This window comes from Chrysochloris asiatica, unplaced genomic scaffold, assembly GCF_000296735.1.
Source record: "Chrysochloris asiatica unplaced genomic scaffold, ChrAsi1.0 scaffold00047, whole genome shotgun sequence".
In the NCBI taxonomy this organism is placed as follows: Eukaryota; Metazoa; Chordata; class Mammalia; order Afrosoricida; family Chrysochloridae; genus Chrysochloris; species Chrysochloris asiatica.
The window spans coordinates 755,346-776,362 of record NW_006408565.1 but is presented as its reverse complement, the minus strand read 5'-3'; the positions used below and the strand labels follow the sequence as shown (position 1 = coordinate 776,362).

Sequence of the window (21,017 nt, the reverse complement as noted above, 5' to 3'; positions counted from 1 at the left end):
TCTCCCGCGGAGCAGCTGGTAGTTTCGAACTGCTGACCTTAAGGTTCGCAGCCCGATTCGTAACCACTACGCTACCAGAGCTCCTTAAACCATCACATTAGGGGTGAGTTATTTAAATGTTGGACAAAATATAACAGGCTAATTTGTAAGTTGATAATTTTGTTTGGCCCACGAATGATGTTATACATTTAGGCAGAACAAAAAGGCTCTCCACCCTATACAGGGTCACTGTGGGTCAGAACCCAACTCTTAACAACAACAACCCTAGCCATAGATGGTGTGGAGGGATGAAACAGAAGTCAAGGTCTCTATGTCAAGGGTGGAAATGATCCATTCTGTCAGAAAGTACAAGTGGATGAGCTCTAGATGTCCATTTGTGTAGGGTGGGGTGGGGCTGATGTGTGGAGCTTGACTTGAAGGCCTGCATTTCACAGTTGAGGCAAGTGGCGGTTCATGGGTAGAACTCTTACCATCTGTGTGGGAGACCCAGTTCAATTCCCAGCAATGAGGTTCATGCACAGCCATCACCTTCTGTGAATGCTGGTTTGCGTGTTGCTATGCCATGAAATAAAGTCCTGATGTGGCACTATGGGTTAATAATGTGCTGGACTGCAAAGTCGGAGAGAACCACAAGGTTGGCAGTTCAAGCTCACCAGCTGCTCCTTGGAAACCCTATACAGGGTCTCTATGGGTCGGAACTGACTCGATGGCACTTAACAACAACCAATGATATTAAGCAGGTTTCAGCAGAGTTTCCTGACTAAGGCCAGACTAGAGAGAAAGGTCTGGCAATCTACTTAAAAAACAACAACCACCACCAGCCAATGCTACTACTACCCACTGCTCTGAAAGCGATCACATGAGATGGTCCTGGATAGAGTCAGAGAAAACTCAGAACAAAACTCAAAACTGTCAAAAAGACCAGGCTTAAAGGTTAGAAAGGAACTGGAGGAACTGAGACTATGGCCCTCAGCCAGTCTGCAGGTCTGGAAGGGAACTCATTCTTGTGGCCCAGTTTTTAACCGAGCAGTAGACAGGTACCAGGGGAGACAAGAGCACTAGTCAGGTCTGCTCACCATGGAATGGTCAATCATTTAAGATCACAGGGAAACATTCATTTAAGGACAAAACTGAGAAGTGATGGGAAGGAGGGTCGAATGGAAACAAGACCCACAGGGAGGAAGTGGGATAGGTGTTGTTACACGGAGGGGATTGCAATCATTGAGATGAAACAAAATGTATGATTTCTTGAATGTAAAACTGATGATCTGCTCTGCAAACCTTCACTCAATTCACAATAAAAAGCTTTAAAAAAAAAAACCCAAAAAAACAGCCAATGGAACTCTATGGAGCTCAATTGTTCAGTCCTCAATGGAACACGGGGACAGCACAGGACTGACAGCATTTCATTCCACTGTGCACAGGGGTCACCATGAGTTGGGGGTAGACTCAGCAGCTGCTAACAACAATAGCAACAACATTTCACAAGCAGCCCCTGGAAATGGATCTGGCGAATTCCCTGGGAGACTCAGCTTGATCTCTGCTGACTACTTATCATTGGCCAAACTCACAGCATCTGTGGCTTCATCTGTTCTGATAATCACTTCTTGCTATTTCCAATTTCCAACCCTTTCCCCACACCCACCCCACTAAAACCCCATGAGACCCAGAAATGAAAATAATCGGTGCTGAGCTTCAGGTTGCTTCTAGAAAAGGGGATAAAGGATTGAAACTGGAGGGGTGTCACGTTCAGATTGCAGCCCTGGGAGGGGCTATGGGGAAACAGTTTCTGATTTGACTATGGAGAAAGGGAACCAGCAAAGCTTCCATCAGGAAAACCAGAAACCAACAGTCAGCAGGCCATCAGGGACTTAGGGGAGCATGTCAGAGAGGGCACTGGGAACTTAGGAGAGAGGATGAAGACTTTCTTTCCACTGATCCCTCCCAGGTTCTAGCCGGGTCTTCTAGGAGGAGAAGCCTGAGAGAGAAAGCTTTCTTAGCACAGTAACTGTCACACCGAAGGGAAATAAATGCTCTAAAGAGTGACTACACAGAATAGGGCACCCGGCCCAGTGACCAGCACTGCATGCTTTTCCGTGGTCACTCTGGAAGCCCCTGCCTGAACACTGTATCCAATCAATGCCCTTGGACAAGTCCATCCCATCAACCATCCTGGAGGCCAACATTCACAGGGAAGGTCAGCAGGGGACAGAGGGAGGACTCACTGGTAAAGGTGATGTTGAAGCCCCGCTTCCCTGTGGAGTGGTCAGTCTGGAACTCAAGACGGGCCACATGGCCGCTGCTGGTGATGGAGGAGGGGAGCTGGTTTCCTGAGAAGGTGCCTAGCACTGGAGCTTCAGCGGTGGCCCCGTCCTTGATGACCAGGAAATCAAACTGGGGCTCCACGTCGATGTCATTGAAGGCCAGGTGGATGCGGCTCTCTGGGCGGGCGAGGATAAGCCAGACACAGTGCAAGTGGTTCCCGTAGTCCTCTGGGTAGTTGGGAGACAGGACAACCCCAGAGGGGCTGGTGAAGTTGAAGAAGCAGGAAACTGCAAGAGAAGAACAGTGGAGGTCAGTAGGTGTCCAGGCATTTTGCCAGGGTCACTGAGGGCTAGCAGGGGACCATTCTCTTAATCTCAAGAGCAGAGGCAAGAAAGAAAGGATGGCACAGGGTTGGGCTGGACTGGCCAGGGCTCTGAGCTCTAGGCAGGAAACACGTGGGCTACATGCTGGGCATAGTGTTGGGAAGGTTCCCTTTGGCAAATAGCAGACATGGCGGAGTTTGTCTCTTCTTGGCCCCCTAGTCCCCTGGCAGTGCATTCAGCATAAGCAGGGCTCACATGCTCTGTGGTCCCTTGTGTGGCAGCAAATCATCATTTGAGCTTAAGTGTGGAGCCACTGCTCTCTTGATTTGGTTTGCACTAGCAGAAAAGGGCATTGCTTAACTCAGAGGAAAGTCTCTCAATGGCTAGTATTTCTGACTCATGGTGCAGAAGATTATACACACACTACCACCAACACCAGAATCCTGGTGTGGTGCTGTGGGTTAATGCGCTAGACTGCAAAGCTGTTTGAACTGCAAGGTTGGCAGTTCAAGCTCACCAGCTGTTCCTTGGAAACCCTATACTTTCCGAGTATAGGAAAGTATAGGCTTGCTATGGGTTGGAAATGACTCGATGGCACTTAACAACAACCACCAACAACAACACCACTGGCATCGCTACCACCACCAACCACCGCCATCATCACTGCTCCTGACACCACCATCACCACCACCATTGCCCAACACTGACACCACCACCATACCACCATTACTATCACTGCCACCAATACTGTCAACACCTACACTGCCAATACTGCCAATACCACCACCATCACCACCGCCACCATTGCCAACAGCACTTCTAACACCATGTCACCACTGCTAATACCACGGCCACCAACACTACCAACCGCCACCACCACAATGACCACTACAATGGTACAATGGTACCACCACCATCACTACAAGGCCACCACCACCATGGAGTTGATTCTGACTCATAGAAACTCTATAGGACAGAGTAGAGCTGTTTTGAGTTTCCTAAACTAGAAATCATTATGGGAGCAGATAGCCTAAACAGTGTTGTGCTACTCCAAGTTCATGTCTCTCCTTTAGAGGATTTTAATACGCATGACACAGGAATTCTGACAACCCCAAGCTATAAAACTATGCTAAGGAGGTGGTAGGCAAGCTTGACCTTTCCAAGACCAAAGTTCCAAAGGCTTAAAAGATCTCATTTTGGTGTCCTGTCCACTTCCTGTCACCTCTCCTCTACTTAACCCTACTGGTCAACTCCTCTGAAAGCCCCTTATTTTGTACTCTTTTCATGCTCATTACTGGCAGGCCCTGTAACACGGAAGAGGCAAGAATAGTGGTCTAAATTACTGTCTGCAGAAAACCTAGCAAATACTAAACTAAAATTAAACAGGCAAATAAGAGAATGGAAAAATAATTGCAACAAATATGTAAAAGGGCAAATATTAATATGGAATTAAGAGCTTTTATAATTGTATAAGAATATCACCAAGACCTAATGGTTAAATGAGCATAGCATGTGACCAGAAGATTTATAGGAGAGATAGCAAATTAATATGAGAACACAGACCATATCACTAGTAAAAAAAAAAAAGAAAGAAAAAACCATAAAACCCAATACTGTTTGAAGCATCCTAGAAATTAGCATGTTCATTCATGGCTACTTACCATGTAAAGCTGATAGAATTCCTTTGGAAGGGAGAATACAAATTACCGAGAGCCATGAAATGATTCAAATGCTCCAACCAAGTCATCTCTAGAAATTAATTCAAAACTTTTAAAAAGCCATATGGACAGAGATGGTGATAGTGATGTAATTTACAACAGAAAAAAATAAAAGTGTGAACAACTTCTATGTCTGCATGGTAATGTGAAGTAAATTATAGTATTTAATGTGATGCAGTTGGAATGCAACCATTAAAGTGATAAATATGACCCTGTAGAAACAGGAATGGTAAAAATCATTTATAGTAAAATAGTAGATCATAAAATTATATGTACACTTTTGATTATAGCTATTAAATATTTGTTTATATATGGCTAAAAACTGGACATGAGCCAAGAAGCAAGAATCATATTATTGTCATTGTTGTTAAAATGCCATCGAGTCGGTTCCCACCCATAGTGACCCTGTATAGGGTTTCTGAGGAGCAGCTGGTGAGCTTGAACCGCCGACCTTGCAGTTCAAACCGACTTTGCATTCTGGTGCATTAACCCATAGCGCCACACCAGCAGGACTCCTGAATCATATTTAGGGTAATGGATTTCTGGGTGATACTTGTTTTAAAAAAAAAAAAATCTGATTGCAAAAATAGAGTCTCATTCTAAAAACATCAATGATAAAAGTTTAAAGTGAAAACTAATATGGGTAAACATTTAAATCCCTTTATAAAATTTATACTGATGATTGGTATTAATTGTTGTTGTTGTTGTTGTTGTTATGTGCCGTGCCGTGGAGTCGGTTCCGACTCATAGAGACCCTGTACAGGGTTTCCGAGGCTGTAAATCTTTACAGGAGCAGAAAAGCCTCATCTTTCTCCCACGGAGCAGCTGGTAGTTTCGAACTGCTGACCTTAAGGTTAGCAGCCCGATTTGTAACCACTACGCTACCAGAGCTCCCTGGTATTAATACTACTGATACTTAAATAGGTATGTACCTCCTGTCTGCAGTGGCTTGCTTATTGCTGTGATGCTGGAAGCTACGCTACCAATAGTCAAATACCAGCAGGGTCATCCACAGTCAACAGAGTTCAGCAGAGCTTTCAGACTAAGACAGACTAGGAAAGGGATATGGTGATCTACTTCTTAAAATCTGACCAGTGAAAACATGAATATCAGCAGAACACTGTCTGACAGAATGTTAGAAGATGAGCCCTAAGGTTGAAAGACACATAAAACACAACACGGAAGAGTAGCCTCCTCCAAGGAGCGTTCCCCTTATTGACCTGGATGGAGCAAAGCTTTCAGGACCTTCATTTGCTGATGTGGCACAACTCAAAAGGAGGAGAAAGAACAGCCAAAGTGGAATTACGAAGTATAAACCTAGGGAAATAGAAAAAGTTGAAAAAATGAAATGGAATGCATAATCCTTGACATTAGTGAGCTGAAATGGGCTGGCAGTGGTCATTTTGAATCTGAAAATCATGGTCTACTATGTTGGGAATGATAAACTGAAGAGGAATGTTGTCAGATTCATTGTCAAAAAGATTATTTCAAGATTTATCTAAGTACAATGCTGTCTATAATAAGATAATACTGATACACCTACAAGGAAGACCAGCTAATAGGGCTATTATTCAAACTTATCACTAATCATTAAAGGTAAAGATGAAGAAATTGGGGATTTTTACCAACTTCTTCTGTCTGAAATTGATCAAACATTGTAATTAATATGCAATGATAATTACTGGTGAACAGAAATGTAAAATTTGAAAAAAGATCACTAACTGGAAAGTTTGGCCTTGGTGATAGAAACAACATGGTAGATTGCATGACAGAATTTTGCAAGACCAACAACTTATTCATTGCAAATGCCCTTTTGCAAGAACACATGACACAGTGGCAGCAACAATGGACACAAACATAACAAGTCTCAGGATGGTATAGGACCAGGCAGTTATTTTGTTCTGTTGTGAATAGTTTCTATGAGTCTGAAATGACTCAGCAGTCCATAACAACAATTACAACAACACACATGTGGACCTCACCAGATGGAATACATAGAACTGAAATGACTACGTCGATGGAAAGAGATGATGGAGAAGTTCAGTATCATCAGGGGCTCACTGTAGAAAAAAACATCAATTGCTCATAAGTAAGTTCAAGCTGAAGATGAAGAACGCAAAAACAAGCCAGAAAAGCTGAAGTATGACCTTAAGTATATCTCACCTGAATTTAAGGAGCACCTCAAGAATATATTTGACACATTGAACACTAATAAATATAGACCAGATGAATTTTGTGGAATGACATCAAGGGCATCATATATGAAAAGAAAGCCAAGGGCCTTTAAAAAACATGAAAGAAAGAAAGCCAAATGGATGTCAGAAGAAACTGCAACTTGTTCTTCAATGTAGAGTAGCTAAAGGGAATGTACGAAATGATGAAGTAAAAGAGGTGAACAGAACATTTCAAAGGAATGCTTGAGAAGATAAAGTACTATAATGAAATATGCAAAGATCTGGAGTTAGAAAACCAAAAGGGAAGAACAGGTTTTCTCAACATTTCTCAAGATGAAAGAACTTACGAAAATATTCAAGCCTCAAGCTGCAATATTGAAGGATTCTATGGGGGAAATATTGAATAGTGAAGGAAGCATCAAAAAGAATATGGAAGGCGTACATAGAGTCACTGTACCAAAAGAGTTGGTTGTTAGTTCAGAAGGTAAAACATTATCAGGAAGCAATGGTACTTGAAGGACGTTCAAGCTGGACTGAAGGCATTGATAAAAGACAAGGTTCCAGGAATTTATGGAAAACTAATTGGGATATTTCAACAAACAGATGCAATGCTAGAAGTGCTTGCTTGTTTATGCCAAGAAATTTGGAAGACAACTAGCTGGCCAACAAACTAAAAGAGATCCATATTCATGCCTATGCCAAAGACAGGTGATCCAACAGACTGTGGAAATTATTGAACAATATCATTAAAATTCCATGCAAATACAATTTTCTTTAAGATAATTTAAAAATGGTTGCTGCAGTATATTGCTGGAGAGCAGCCAGAAATTCAAGCTGGATTCAGAGGAGGATGAGGAACAAGGGATATCACTGCTGATGTCTGATAGATCTTGGCTGCCAGTAGAGGATATTAGAAAGATACTTACCTGTGTTTTTATTGACTATGCAAACACATCCAACTGTGTGGATGGATCATAACAAATTATTCATAACATTGTGAAGAAAGGAAATGCCAGAAGACTTAACAGTGCTCATGTGGAGCCTGTATAAAAAGAAAAGTCATTTGAACAAAACAAGGGGATATTGCAAGGTTCAAAATCTGAAAAGGCGTATAGCAGGGTTATATCATTTCACCATACTTAATTAATCTGTATGCTCAACAAATAATCAAAGAAGATAGACTATAAGAAGGAGAATACGGCATCAGGTTTGGAAGAAGGCTCGTTAACAAACTGCAATATGCAGATGATACCACTTTACTTGCTGAAAGTGAAGAGGACTTGAAGCATTAACTGATGAAGATCACAGACTATATTCTTCAGTATGAATTACACCCCAACATAATGAAGCACAAATCGTTACAACTGGACCAATAAACAAATCATGATAAACAGAGAAAAGGCTGAAGTCAAGAATTTCATTTTACTTGGATCCACAATCAACACCCATGGAAGCAGCAGTCAGGAAATCAAATAATGAATTGCATTGGGCAAATTTGTTGCTAATGTGTTAAAAAGCAAACATACCATTTTGAGGACTAAGACTGCCTAACCCAAGCCAATGTATTTCAACTACCTATGAAATACCTATGCATACTACGCATGAAAAAGCAGGGCAATAAATAAGGGAGACTGAAGAAGATTTGAGACACTCTTTATGTTGGTGAAGAATACTGACTATATTATGGTCTGCCAGAAGACCAAACAAATTTGTCTTGAGAGTATAGTCAGAACGCTCTTTAGAAGCAAGAATGGCAAGACTTCATGTCATGTATATCTCATGTTATCAGGAGGGGTCAATCTATGGTGAAGGACAATATGCTTGGTAAAATAGAATGCCAGTGAAAAACAGAAACACCCTCAATCTGATGGACTGATACAGCGGTTACAGCAATGACCTGAAACCCAGGTGTGATTATGAGGATGCTGCTGGACTGGGAAGTGCTTTGCTCTGTTGTACGTAGGGCTGCTATGAGCTGAGAGCACTAATAGAACAACGTAAGACTTTGAGGTAGGTAGTGTTATTTAGCCACATCTAAAGATATTCAGGTTAACACAACTAATAAATAGATGATCCAAATTCAAATCTATTCACCACGTCTCAAGGACCAAGCTCCTAGCCACTCTCCAACAGTATATCCCAGTATGAAAACAATGTTGTCCAATGGCCCTAAGTCTGAAAACAAAATCTTTGGGATGTTTCTAGAATCTGCCAAAGAGCCATCTGTTGGCCCAAAGGATGACATCAGCACTGAAGTGGTGGCTCTGGATTGGACATAGAGGGTCAAACAAGAGGGCTTCAAAAAGTTCGTGGAAAATGGAATTAAAAGATAATTAAGTGGACAATTTACTTGCACCAAGTTGGCCATTTCTCTAGCCACTGTACTATTTGCAAAACTTACAAGGATATATAATATAAAGCTAATTTTGAAAATATTCCTAAATATATGTTTAGAATCTTATGGTATCATTTTGGTTTGTAACCAAATATGGATTAGGAAGAATGTTCTAGAAATATTTTTAAATGCTTGCTCACAAACTTAAAAGAGCTTTTAGGAATCAATGGCTATGTTAATAGCCTTTATAACAGCATTAAGCTTCCAATCTTAAATATATTAATGAGGGGGCATCAAACGGTTTGTGGAAAATGGAATTAAAAGATAATGGAATTTTTCCTTGAACTTTTTGAAGCCTTCTCATATATAAAATATGACTTAAAAGAAATTTACAACTTAGATATAGTGGGCCTATTTTGAAAATATATTATCCATGATCATGAACATATATGCTACTATATATGCTTCAGTTAAAATTTTAGGAATTTAGGAAGGATAATTAAATTCATTAGTTTTCAGTTATGAATTCACAGTATGGTGATTCACAGTATGTAATAGTAATCTTTACTCATGGATATAAATGATATAATTTAATGCATAAAGGATTAATCTTCAAACCATGTAGAGTATGTAATTGTTTCATAGCTTTCAAACATGCTAATCTGATCTCTTCCCTCAAATGTCTTAACTGGAATTGAGATCGTATCTTCAACTCATATTTGAGCGTCAAGTGAAGGCATGCATATCTAAAAGCGATGTTCTAAATCTTACTTAAGGCTTAACTAAGTCTCTAAAGGAGACCATGTAGGACTTTTTCTGATTGTAGTGACCAACGATGGTTTTATTTTCCTTGAATTTTACTTTCTCTACTTGTCCAACACTGGCCAATTTGTAATGTTTACAAAGTTAATAACTGTGCCTTAAAATTTTATACTTTTGTTTATGAAAACTATAAAAGTTCCCATAAATGCAAAAAAAAAAAAAATCACCAAATTTCCCCACAAACTATTTGGAGCAATATCATCCTATCTGCAGCTTGGTGGGAGTCCAGTGAAAGCATAGTGTGAATCATTGAAAGTCAGCTAACTTTAAAACAGAGACCAATCATGACATATTTGCCAGTAGAATAACACACCAAGACAGACTGAAGACAAAGAAAAACCCAAGAGGTCCAGAGTGAAGATGACAAAAGGGCACTAAAATATGTAAAAAAGTGGACCCAGTTCAGAGGAGAACTTTATTAGCATCATCACTCATCATCCTACCCGCATCGCTCATGGAGCGGGACTCAACGGACAAGCATGTCCTCATAGCCTTTTTCCAGGGTCACCATGTTGTACAGCTCCAGGGAGCTGTTTTAGAAATGGAGCAGCTAGATGCAGTCCTATTTACCACTGTCTAAAATGATCTGGGAGTCCTGGTTGTGGCACTGTGGGCTAATGCATCAGACTGCAAAGTCGTGTGAACTGCAAGTTCAGTGGTTCAAGCTCACCAGTTGCTCCTTGGAAACCCTATACAGGGTTGCTATGGGTCAGAATTGACTTGACGGCACACAATAACAATAACAAAATGATCTTATTCACCTGTTTTGTTATGACTTGTCCTTCCCACTCTTCAACACACATACGCACACGCACACACATACGCATATATACTCCATGAGAAGAGAAGTCTAATCTGTTTGATTCAACTCTGAATCCTTAATCGCTGTTACAATACCTGGTATACTGTAGCTGCTCAATCAGTATTTGCTGAGTAAATCAGTGACTATGCTTGATATCACTCAGAAGGCTTGAAAACATGTGCCATCCCGAGTCACCCCTTAGCCAACAGAATTAACCAAAGTCTTTACAAATTGGTGGATACTGATATCACTTTTGTAAATCCAGGGAAAACACTGTGCCATGGCTCTCCACACATTTACCTTGAACATAGTTCAGAAGCCTCTGTAAATAATTTAAAATAGAGAATGGTATATTCTAGTCAAGTTGTTCAACAGTAAAGACAACAGATGCTGTTGTTGTGAAGTGCCGTTGAGTCGGTTCCGACCTATAGCGACTCTATATAGGGTTTCCAAGGAGCAGCTGGTGAGCTTGAACCACCAACCTTGCAGTTCAAATGATAGCGGCTCACAAATAACCAAGTTCTCAGAAAATATGCTATTCAGATAACATTCCTGAAAAACTACTTGGAGATGTTTGCTGTTCAACCAAGAGATGAATCAAAATGAAGGCCTCAAGATTTGGAAATCTGTGGCTAATAGATAGTAAAAAAGATTGACAGCAAGCATAAAAACCAATATAATAATAAATCTAAGTAACTGCTATAAACATAGGTATAAAAATGGAATGCAAGTTAATGAATATTCCTTAGAAGAGAGATACAAGATATCATCATTTCCACGTATACCCAAGGATAAAAATTTGCAGATTATTCTGATATATAGAGACTAAAGTTGGAGCAAGGAGATATGCTAATTTTTTCATCTTGTAAGAAATTTTCTTCTATAGTTTCTGTGGTTAATCAAAGAAATATAGGCTAGAGTGTGTTTTAAAAGATGTTCAGTATAATTACTAATAGAATACAAAATAGCTTATTTTCAAAATTACCAAAAGGGGAAAAAGCAAAGTCAGCAATTTAGTAAAAAATGGAATCCAAAGGAAATAGCAAGAAAGCACAAAGAGGGTAAGATGTTAAAAAAAAAGACAAAACATCCTTATGACAATAAATTCATACAGGTTAATCCATGAGCAATAGTTAAATACTACGGTGCTAGCCAAAGTGTTGAAACCTACCCAGGGGTTCCAAGAGAGAAAGGCCAGGTCATCTGCTCCCATAAAGATTATGGTCAACAAAACCCTTTGGGGGTAGTTCTACTTTGTCACATGAAGTTGCTATGAGTTGGAATTGACTGGATGGTACCCTAAAAACAGTAAAATGTAGTCTTCATTTGGGGACAAGACCCATAGCTACAACAAAATAATCCTCAGTGGTTAAAATGAAAAGAATGGCCACAGATACTTCAGACTTCACAGTAAAAGAAGTTCAAATTTATCAATGTTCACATCCCAAAAATTCCAGTTTAACTGGTGGGAGGCCAGGGGTTTGAAAGTTCCTTAGTGGTCCCAACTTGCAGCCAGGATTTGAGAAGTACTGATGGAGGCCAACATGAACAACAAGAAAAGGAGGTTTGATATTAACATCAGCCCCCTGGGTAATACAATTATACCAGACTCTTGGATACCTCCTTTTCTCAGGCCAAGAGTCTTCCAAACAGCTGTCAAGAGGAATTTCTTCTTTTACCTGGAAGGAGATGGGGTTGATAAGCTGACACTATTAGAACAAGAAAGTGGCCTTCCAAAACTGTCTTCTATCCCAGGAGATAATGTATCTCTGGTACAACAAGGATAGGAAAAGGAAGTGTGCCTTATCCTACAACCAAAACCCAACCCAACCCTAGTGCCCTCCAGTTCATTTTAACACATAGGGTTTCCGAGACTATAAATCTTTATGGGAGCAGACAGCTGCATGTTTCTCCAGTGCTGATACTGTGGTTAGCCAGCCATCCTGTGCCCATCTGATCCTACAGTGTTACCAGAGCTCCTTTCATCCCACAAAGCTTAGTCTTTTTCTCTTTAGAAAATCGCATATGCATACTTCTTACTGCCCCAGAGGAGGATCAGGATCAACAACTACAACAAAAAGAGCTGTGATTGGACCTCATCACTGTCAATCATCCAGATTAAAAGAAGGAGCTCTTTCCCTCTTTGAAGTAGTTACCTGGTTCTGTTCATGAACTTGGGGAGTCTTGGTGTGGTGATGTTGGTTAATGTGCTGGACTGCAAAGTCAGTTTGAACCTCACAGTCAGTGGTTCAAGCTTATAGGCTGCTCCTCAGAAATCCTATACAGGGTCTCTATGGGTTGGAACTGACTTGTTGACAGCACTTACAACAACAAAACTTTAAGTGGAGTCCTGTTGTGGGCCATAGAATAAGCACTGGACCACAAGGTGTTGTTGTTTTTAAGTGCCGTGGAGTCGGTTCTGACCCATAGCCACCCAGTATAGGGGTTCCTAGGAACAGCTGGTGAGCCTGAACTGCTGACCTTGCGGTTCAAAGCAACTTTGTAGTCCAGTGAGTTAACCCACAGTGCCACACCAGGACTGCAAAGTAGGTGGTTCAAACTTACCAGCTGCAACTGGAAAACCCTATACAGGGTCACTATGAGTCGGACCAGACTCAACTGGATGGCACTTAACAACTACAAAACTTTTAGGCCTGGGGTGGGGGGTGGGGGGGTCTCATATGGTTCAGACTTTGAAAATTAATAAAGGTGGAAAACTTACCAACAAGTGGCTGAGTAATTACTATGCATTTGTTGTTGTTAAGTGCCGTAGAGTTGGTTCCGACCCATAGCGACCCTATACGGGTTTCCAAGGAGCAGCTGGTGAGCCTGAACTGCTGACCTTGCAGTTCAAATGGCTTTGCAATCTGGCGCATTAACCCAGAGCACCACACCAGGACTCCAATTACTATGCATAATACCTGATTATTCTTTAATATCCTCCTCTCATGAACTGAAAAGACACTTGGTGGGGGGAAAAAAAAATCCAAACAACTTTATACCCTCTCTTTCTTGCTGCCGCTGCTTCATTACTTTAAAAATGTTAGCTCAATGACATGGGGCCTGACAAAAGCAAAAGGAGTCATAACCAATCCTGACAGAGTCCTAAAACTAAAACCAAAGTGGAAATTTAAGATATGGGATAAAAAAAAAAGATATGGGATGATAAATAAAGATATCACAATTATGAAACTATACCCTCAAGCACTGAATAAGATACAACTATAAATAAAAGAATCTGAAGTTTAACAAGCAAATAAAGATTTTGAAACTGAATAACATTATGAATGTGTGTATTATAAAAAAATAACATTATGAATGTGTGTATTATGAATGTGTGTAGCCTTCAATAAGGGATGTAACCTTCCTTACAAGAGCCCATGGGACCTCACAAACATGGACTTTATATCAGGGTACAAAGAAATCTCCCCAAAGTGAAAACTGTTGGACCACATTTTCTATTTGCAGTGCAAATAAATTAGCAATCAATAATGAAAGAATGAAGAAAATTCATAATCACCTGAAAATTCACAAAACCCTTTCTAAATAAATCTGAGTTGAGATCAAACAAAAGCTGTCATTAATGATTACTAACAATACTTAGAATAATTACAATATTTAGGAGAAAATTCATGTTATTATTTACTATTCAATTTTTAAAATAAGGAGTGACAAGAGCTTTTATACTCCAGAAGTATAGAAGGGGAACTAAAAAAAAAAAAGCAAGAATAGACAGTAATTAAAGCAGAAAATAATGGGTTAGGAAATCCAATAACTGGTTTCTGAAGAACCAATAAAAGAAGAAATTTCTAGTTAGTCTATTCAGAAATAAAAAGAAGAAAATACAATATATAATACATTGTCATTGAGTCGATTCCTATCCCTGGTGACCACTGCCCTATAGGGTTTACTAGGCTGTAATCTTTGCAGAAACAGATGGCTCCAACTTTCTCCCATGGAGTAGCTAGTGGATTTGAACCAATGACTGTAAGCAGCTGAGAACGTAATCAGTATGACACCAGGCCTCCTTTATATATGTTGTTGTTAGGTGCCATCAAGTTGGTTCCGACTCATAGTGACCCTGTATAGGGTTTCTGACCTTGTGTTAGCAGTCTAGTGCTTATCATGCAGCACAGATATGGCAAATATAAAAATATAGCATGTACAACATAGTAATAAATCAGAAAATCTTAAAACGGAGAATGCCCCAAGGAATTTTGAATGATCAAAATTAGTATGAAGGGAAAACCTAGAAGAAACTGAGAAATACTTAGGGGTGAGGTGATTTCAGGGCCAAGACTTTAAGATCTTCAGCAAACTCATCTTAGCCATGCTATCTAAATGAATAATCATACAAATACTACCATCAACATAGTGCTTACACAACACACACACACACACATCAACTTACTCACACCCCAACACACCTACAGACCAGTGTGAAAAAATCATTATGTGTTAAGTGCTAACAATTTAAATTCAGCCCTAAAACAATATCAAACAACATCTACATAATGACAAGAATAGAACTTTCCTGATGGGCAGAAAAGAAAAAAAATAAAATAACATGGAGAGACAAACTGTTTCCAGATGACAAGAGTTCATACTGCTAAGAGGATAATTACCCCTAAAACATTGTTGTTGTGCGCTGTGGAGTTGGTTTCAACTCATAGTGACCCTGCATAAGGTTTCCTAGGAGCAGATAGTGCCTTTGATCTGTCAACCTTGTGGTTGGCAGTTCAGTGCTTATCCTACAGTGCCACACCAGGACTCCTCGCCTAGAGTTGTTACTGCTGTTTTTGTTAGGTGTTGTAGAGTTGTTGTTGTTGTTTTTAAAAGTTTTTATTGTGAATTATGTGTTCGTTTACATGGGAGAACATTAGCTTTACATTCATTCTATCATATTTCATTTCATTGCAAGGACTACAAACCCCTGCATGCATCATCAACCAACCAAAGGGTACACCCTGCACATCTGCCCCTTGGCCGGCAGCACACAGCCCCTCTCCCTCCCTCAGTCCAGAGTCCCCAGCTGTTCCTTCTCTTCATGTCATCATCTCTGCCTTCATCCCTGGTGTTACTGCTTCCCCGGACAGGGTCCCCCGCTTCACTTTTCTCCCTTGATGGTTCCAGGGATCTCCGCTCCTGGACTGCAAAATCAGCCACTCCTCTCCTTTTGTTACAAAATGTTTACATTCACCTTTCCAACACTCACTTTCAGATCTAATAGCAATCATTCCATATTGAACCACAGGAGTCTTATCGTCCTGTCCTCACCTTTTATCAACCTCATTCAGACAGGTTGGAAACAACTCAGTGGAGATTCTACCTTTCCCCGTACCCTCTGGAACTAGGTTCCCTATTAAAAGCTTGTAAGTCAGTCACTTCTTGCCTTTGTAGCCCCCCATTTTGGGTAGCCAATGTCTAAGTTCCCCATCCTTGTCAACCCTGTGTACCAAGGGGGTGGGAATGATCCTCACTGTAAAGATTTGTTCGCTCCTTTGCCATACTGCATCCACAAACATAGGTTAAGTTCATCTAATTGTAGTGGATTACTCCTTTTGTCCTCTTCTTTCTTCTAGTCATGTTCTGATCATGCAGCTACTGATGCCAGGTCAAATGGGTACTATCTGCAAGTGTGGGTGTTCTTGTGCACCTCCCCTCACTTCGTATCAGTTGGACGCTTCACACTCCGCTCTAGTCCTCTGGAGCCATGTCCCTGCCCCTAGACCCCAGAATCCCCAGGTCTCATCATACTGCTGGTTAACCAGGTCTCAATCCAGGTTAACAGGAGTCTATTGAATATGGTTGGTCTTAGCTCACAACTTCATTGATGTTTTCCCCCCACTCCCCCTTATCAGTGACCAATGTGGTCAGCAGTAAGACCCCATGCCTGCTTGTGTATTCTCCTTGAGTTTCAATCTTGGAAGGGGGTTTGCCTTGAAGGCACCAGACCACTTGCCTTGATGGCTCCCAGGGGAACAACTTGCTTGTTCTTGTAGTAGTCAACGGGACTGCTCTTACTGTTTTTGGTTTTCCCTGCTGGTCGTTCTTTCAAGAACTATCTTCTGTTCTTCTAGCCGCTCCAGGCTGGTCTGCTTGTCCTTTCAAGTAGAAATGTCCCACCTCAGAAGATTCTGGATGGGGATCAGGATTTCACCTATGGTCTGTGCAATGCAAAGAGTCTGCAGGAAGCCTCCTTCTCTGGGCAAGTTCTAGCCCCATTTTAAGTATTCCAATCAGTTATAGGCTGAAGACAGACTTACAAGCTTTCTATGGTGATGTTTCTGGCTGTCCCTTTCTCTCCCCTTCAAGTGTCGATTTTACAATAGGAGGTAAGGGAAACCAAGATTCAATAGGCAGCCAAGCATCTTAACATCATTTCCCACTTATACCCATTCAAATCATGCCTCAATCTTTTTATCCCCGAGCCCTGTTGTTCCATGGTTGTGCATACATCATTATTTACCTCTGTCCTATGTAGCCCATGTAAACCTGCCTAGCTGTTCTCCCATCTGCCTTGTTTTTCCTTTCCCCTTCCCCTTCTAGTGTGTGCCCCACTCCCAGCACCCAAACTATCCTGTGTCTATTCACCACCCTGTGCTCCACCTTCCTCTCCCTCCCCTCACACCACCCCATACAGCCTGGTAACCAACAAACAAAATTTTCTTTTCCCCCTTTTAGTGTGGGTACTTTTTATTAATCTTTTACAATAATGGTCCTATGCTGTATTTCTCCTTTTGTGGCTGAGTGATTTCACTCAGCATAATGTCCTCAAGGTTCATCCACATTATGTGGTTTGTAGCTTCCTTGTTATTCTTCAGGGTTGCATAATATTCCACTGTGTGTATGTATCACAGTTTGTTTATCTATCCTTCCATTGATGGGCACTTAGGCTGTCTCCATCTTTTTGCTATTGTAAATAATGCTGCTACTAACATTGGTGTGCATATACCTACTCATGTTACGGTTCGTATTTCTTGTGTATAAATGCAAAGTAGAGGAATTGCTGGATCATAAGGTATCTCTATTTCCAACCTTCTGAGGAAGTACCATATTGTTTTCCAGAGTGGTTGGACCATTTTGCAATCCCACCAGCAATGTAGGAGGATCCCAGTTGTAGAGCTGGTTTTGATTCAGCGACTCTATGCACAACAGAACAAAACACTGCCTGTTCCTGTGCCATCTTCACAATTGTTGGTATGCCTGTGCCCACTGCTGCTGCCACTATTCTAATCCATCTCACTGAAGGTCTTCCTGTTTTTCACTGACACTCACTTTCCCCACCATGAGATCTTTCTCTAAGGTCTGATCCCTCTTGATAACATGTCCAGTATGGGAGGATTCTCACCATCCTAGCTTCTAAGAAGTATTCTGGCTGTACTTCTTCCAACACAGATTTGTTCTCTGGCAGTTCATGGTGCTTTCAATATTTTTCTCCAACATGGTAACTGAAATGCATCAATTCTTCTATGGTCTTCCATATTCATTGCCCAGCTTTCACATGCGTAGGAGACAACTGAAAATACCATGGCTTGGGTCAGGTGCATCAGGAGGCTCATTGTTTTAACTCATTCAACTCTTTGATATGGCTCCTATTACCACCCCCATTTCACAAACAGAGAAGCTGCTGGTTTAAGTCAAAGTCACGCAGTCTGTAAGGATGAAACTGGGATAGAATTGAGACTGGTTCCAGTATCCAAGTTCTCAACCATGACATCGACTTCCTCCTAGTTGGAGGTAGGACTTGCCCACTACTATAATACATTACACTGTGTATATGAAATCTTAGTGTGGTGCTGTAGGACAAGCACTGGACTGCAAGATCGGATTAAACTACAAGGTTGGTGGTTCAATCTCACCAGCTCCTCCTTGGAAACCCTATACAGGGTCACCGTGAATCAGGACTGACTCAATGGCACTTAACAACAACAACACTATGTATATTTTTATGTATATGTATAATATAAACAAAATTTTTCACAAGTAGACAAACAATAGCATGGAAAATGGAGAAAATATTGATGTTTTCAAGGATTTCACTTTACTTGGATCAACAGTCAATGACCTTGGAAGCTGCAGTCAAGAAATCAAATGAGGTATTGCCTTTGGCAAATCTGCTGCAAAAGACCTATTTCAAGTGTTAAACAACGGTGTCTTATAGGGACTATGGTGTGCTGGACACAAGGCATAGTCTTTTCAATCGCCTTCAGATGCCTGTGAAATCTGGCCAATGAATAAGGAAGACTAGTAAAGAAGGGATGCCTTTGAATATGAATTGTGGGGCTGGCAGAGAATACTAAGTCCTAGTGTGGCCACAAGGTCGATGGTTCAAGTTCACCAGCTGTTTCCTCAGAAACCCTATATAGGGTCCTTATGAGTCTGACTCTATTGCACATAACAACAACATATGCATTTATTATCTAATATATAATGATTACACATAATGTAGTGATTATAAAATCTGACTTTAAAAGACTGATTAATGGATTGAAAGTCCAAATTGAAAGTCCACAAATGGGCAGCAGGATGCAACGATATAGTATCTGAGGAAAGGGGTTTTTCCAATTATCAAGGAAAGAGCTACTTGATCAATAAATGATGCTAATATAAACGGCTAACCAAATGTAAAAAAACAACACAAAAAATACATGTATATCATAGGAGCACTAGAAGATAATATAAATAATATTTTTATAATCTCAAAGGTGTGAAAAGACTTTTTAGCTACAGGATAAGCACTGGACTGTGAACCACAAGGCTGGCAGTTCAAATCTACCAGCTGCTCCTTGGAAAGCCTATACAGGGTCGCTATGAGTCAGAGGAGTCCTGGTGTGGTGCTGTGGGTTAATGCGTTGGACTGCAAAGTCCTCTGAACTGCAAGATCTGCAGTTCAAGGTCACCAGCCACTCCTCAGAAAAGTCACTATGGGTTGGAACCAGCACTGAACAACAACAATTTTAACTACAGAAATGGAAAACTTTGGAATTTCTGAATTTCAGAAATCATCAAATAAAAGCTATACAGTGAAGAACTAGAGTAAAAATATTTGCAAGTTACGATAGCTAAATATTTACCATGCTTATTATACAAATAACTATAATTCAATAAAAATACCCAAAATAGAAATATTGGCCAAGGAATTTAAGGTATAATTAAGAAAAGAATAAATACAGCTAGTCAGTCAATAAAGATACGGAAAATGTGCAATCTTATTAGAAAACAAAACTTTCAAACGAGACGAGACCTTCCTGAATTAATTGGGTGGGCATCAAATTGGCAAAGAAAAACTAAAGCTCAAACAAAACAGCATGAGATTTTGCAAGCAAATAGAGAGAAGCTGGCAGGGCATACTCAGCAGAAGCAGCGGAATTAGACTAACAGGAAACAGTAGAGCCATAAACCACCTCCATCTATTGGTTTGTATTGTAGCGTAGTGGTTACGAATCAGGCTGCGAATCGCAAGGTCAGCCGTTCAAACCGATCAGCTTTTCCACAAGAGAAAGATGAGGTTTTCTGCTCTGGTAAAGATTTACCGCCTCGGAAACCCTGCACAGGGTCACTATAAGTCGGAACCCACACGGTACATAACCACCACCACTACCACATGATGCTGGAAACTATGCCACTGGTATTTCAAACAGCAACAGGTCTGTTCCCTGCCACCCCCCCGCCCCCACACACACACACACTCCCCCATGCTCAACAGGTTTCAGAAAGGTTTTCTGACTGAGACAGACTAGGAAGCGAGACCTGGTGGTCCACTTCTGAAAATCAGCCAACAAAAACGTTCTTCACCACAACCAAATCCTGTGTGACCAAATAGTGCTACGAGATGAACCCCTCACATTAAAAGACATGGAAAACACACAATGGCCCAAATGAACAGGCTTGACCAAACCCAAGTCTGTGAAGATGGTGCACGACTAGGCAACATTTTGTTCTGTTATACACGGGGGCGTCATACGTCAGAGGCACCTTGGTTGCACCAAAAGGGTGTCATAAGAGACAAAGGAAGAGGGTTTAAGAAGGTAGGAAGAGTGAACTGTTCAGGAATACTACTGAGCACTGAGAACGAGCCATTGGGTTGCATCAATAAAGAGTTGCTGGCGGCCATGGTGAGCAGAGTGGCATACATGTGGAAGACGCACTGTTGGCATGGAGTGTGGTGAAGAATGACCAGGAGGCAAGGCATGGACATACAGTGAGTGTTGACCCCTGGTAGAGAACCTGGAAAGAGATGTGGATGTGAAGAAAGACTGAATGTTTATTTCGTTTTGCTTTTTAAGAGTTTTCACAACCCAAACCTTCTGGTATTGAGTTAATCCCAACTCACAATGACCTATAGGGCTGAGGAGAACTGCCCTCCCTCAGAGGGGCTGGTGGGTTTGAACCACTGACCTTGTGCTTAGCAGCTCAGTGCTCTGTCTACTGAGTCACCAGGGCATCTTTAAAATAAGAGACTTGAGACTATTTAAATATTTATGGGAAGGATCAAGCAGAAGGAGAGAAGCTGAAGAGACAGAAGGTGAATAAATTCATTACACATGGTATGTTGTTGTTGTTGTCAGGTGCCAT

The 21,017-nt window shown here is 40.9% G+C and overlaps 1 protein-coding gene across 1 annotated transcript in view; it reads right to left on the bottom strand.

Moving 5' to 3' along the window:
- CSMD2 (CUB and Sushi multiple domains 2) overlaps positions 1–21,017 on the bottom strand; it is a 933,956-nt gene that overhangs the window by 306,321 nt on the left and 606,618 nt on the right. Inside the window, 1 exon segment of the mRNA XM_006862126.1 lies at positions 2,226–2,552. Coding sequence (XP_006862188.1) covers positions 2,226–2,552 — 327 coding nt within the window.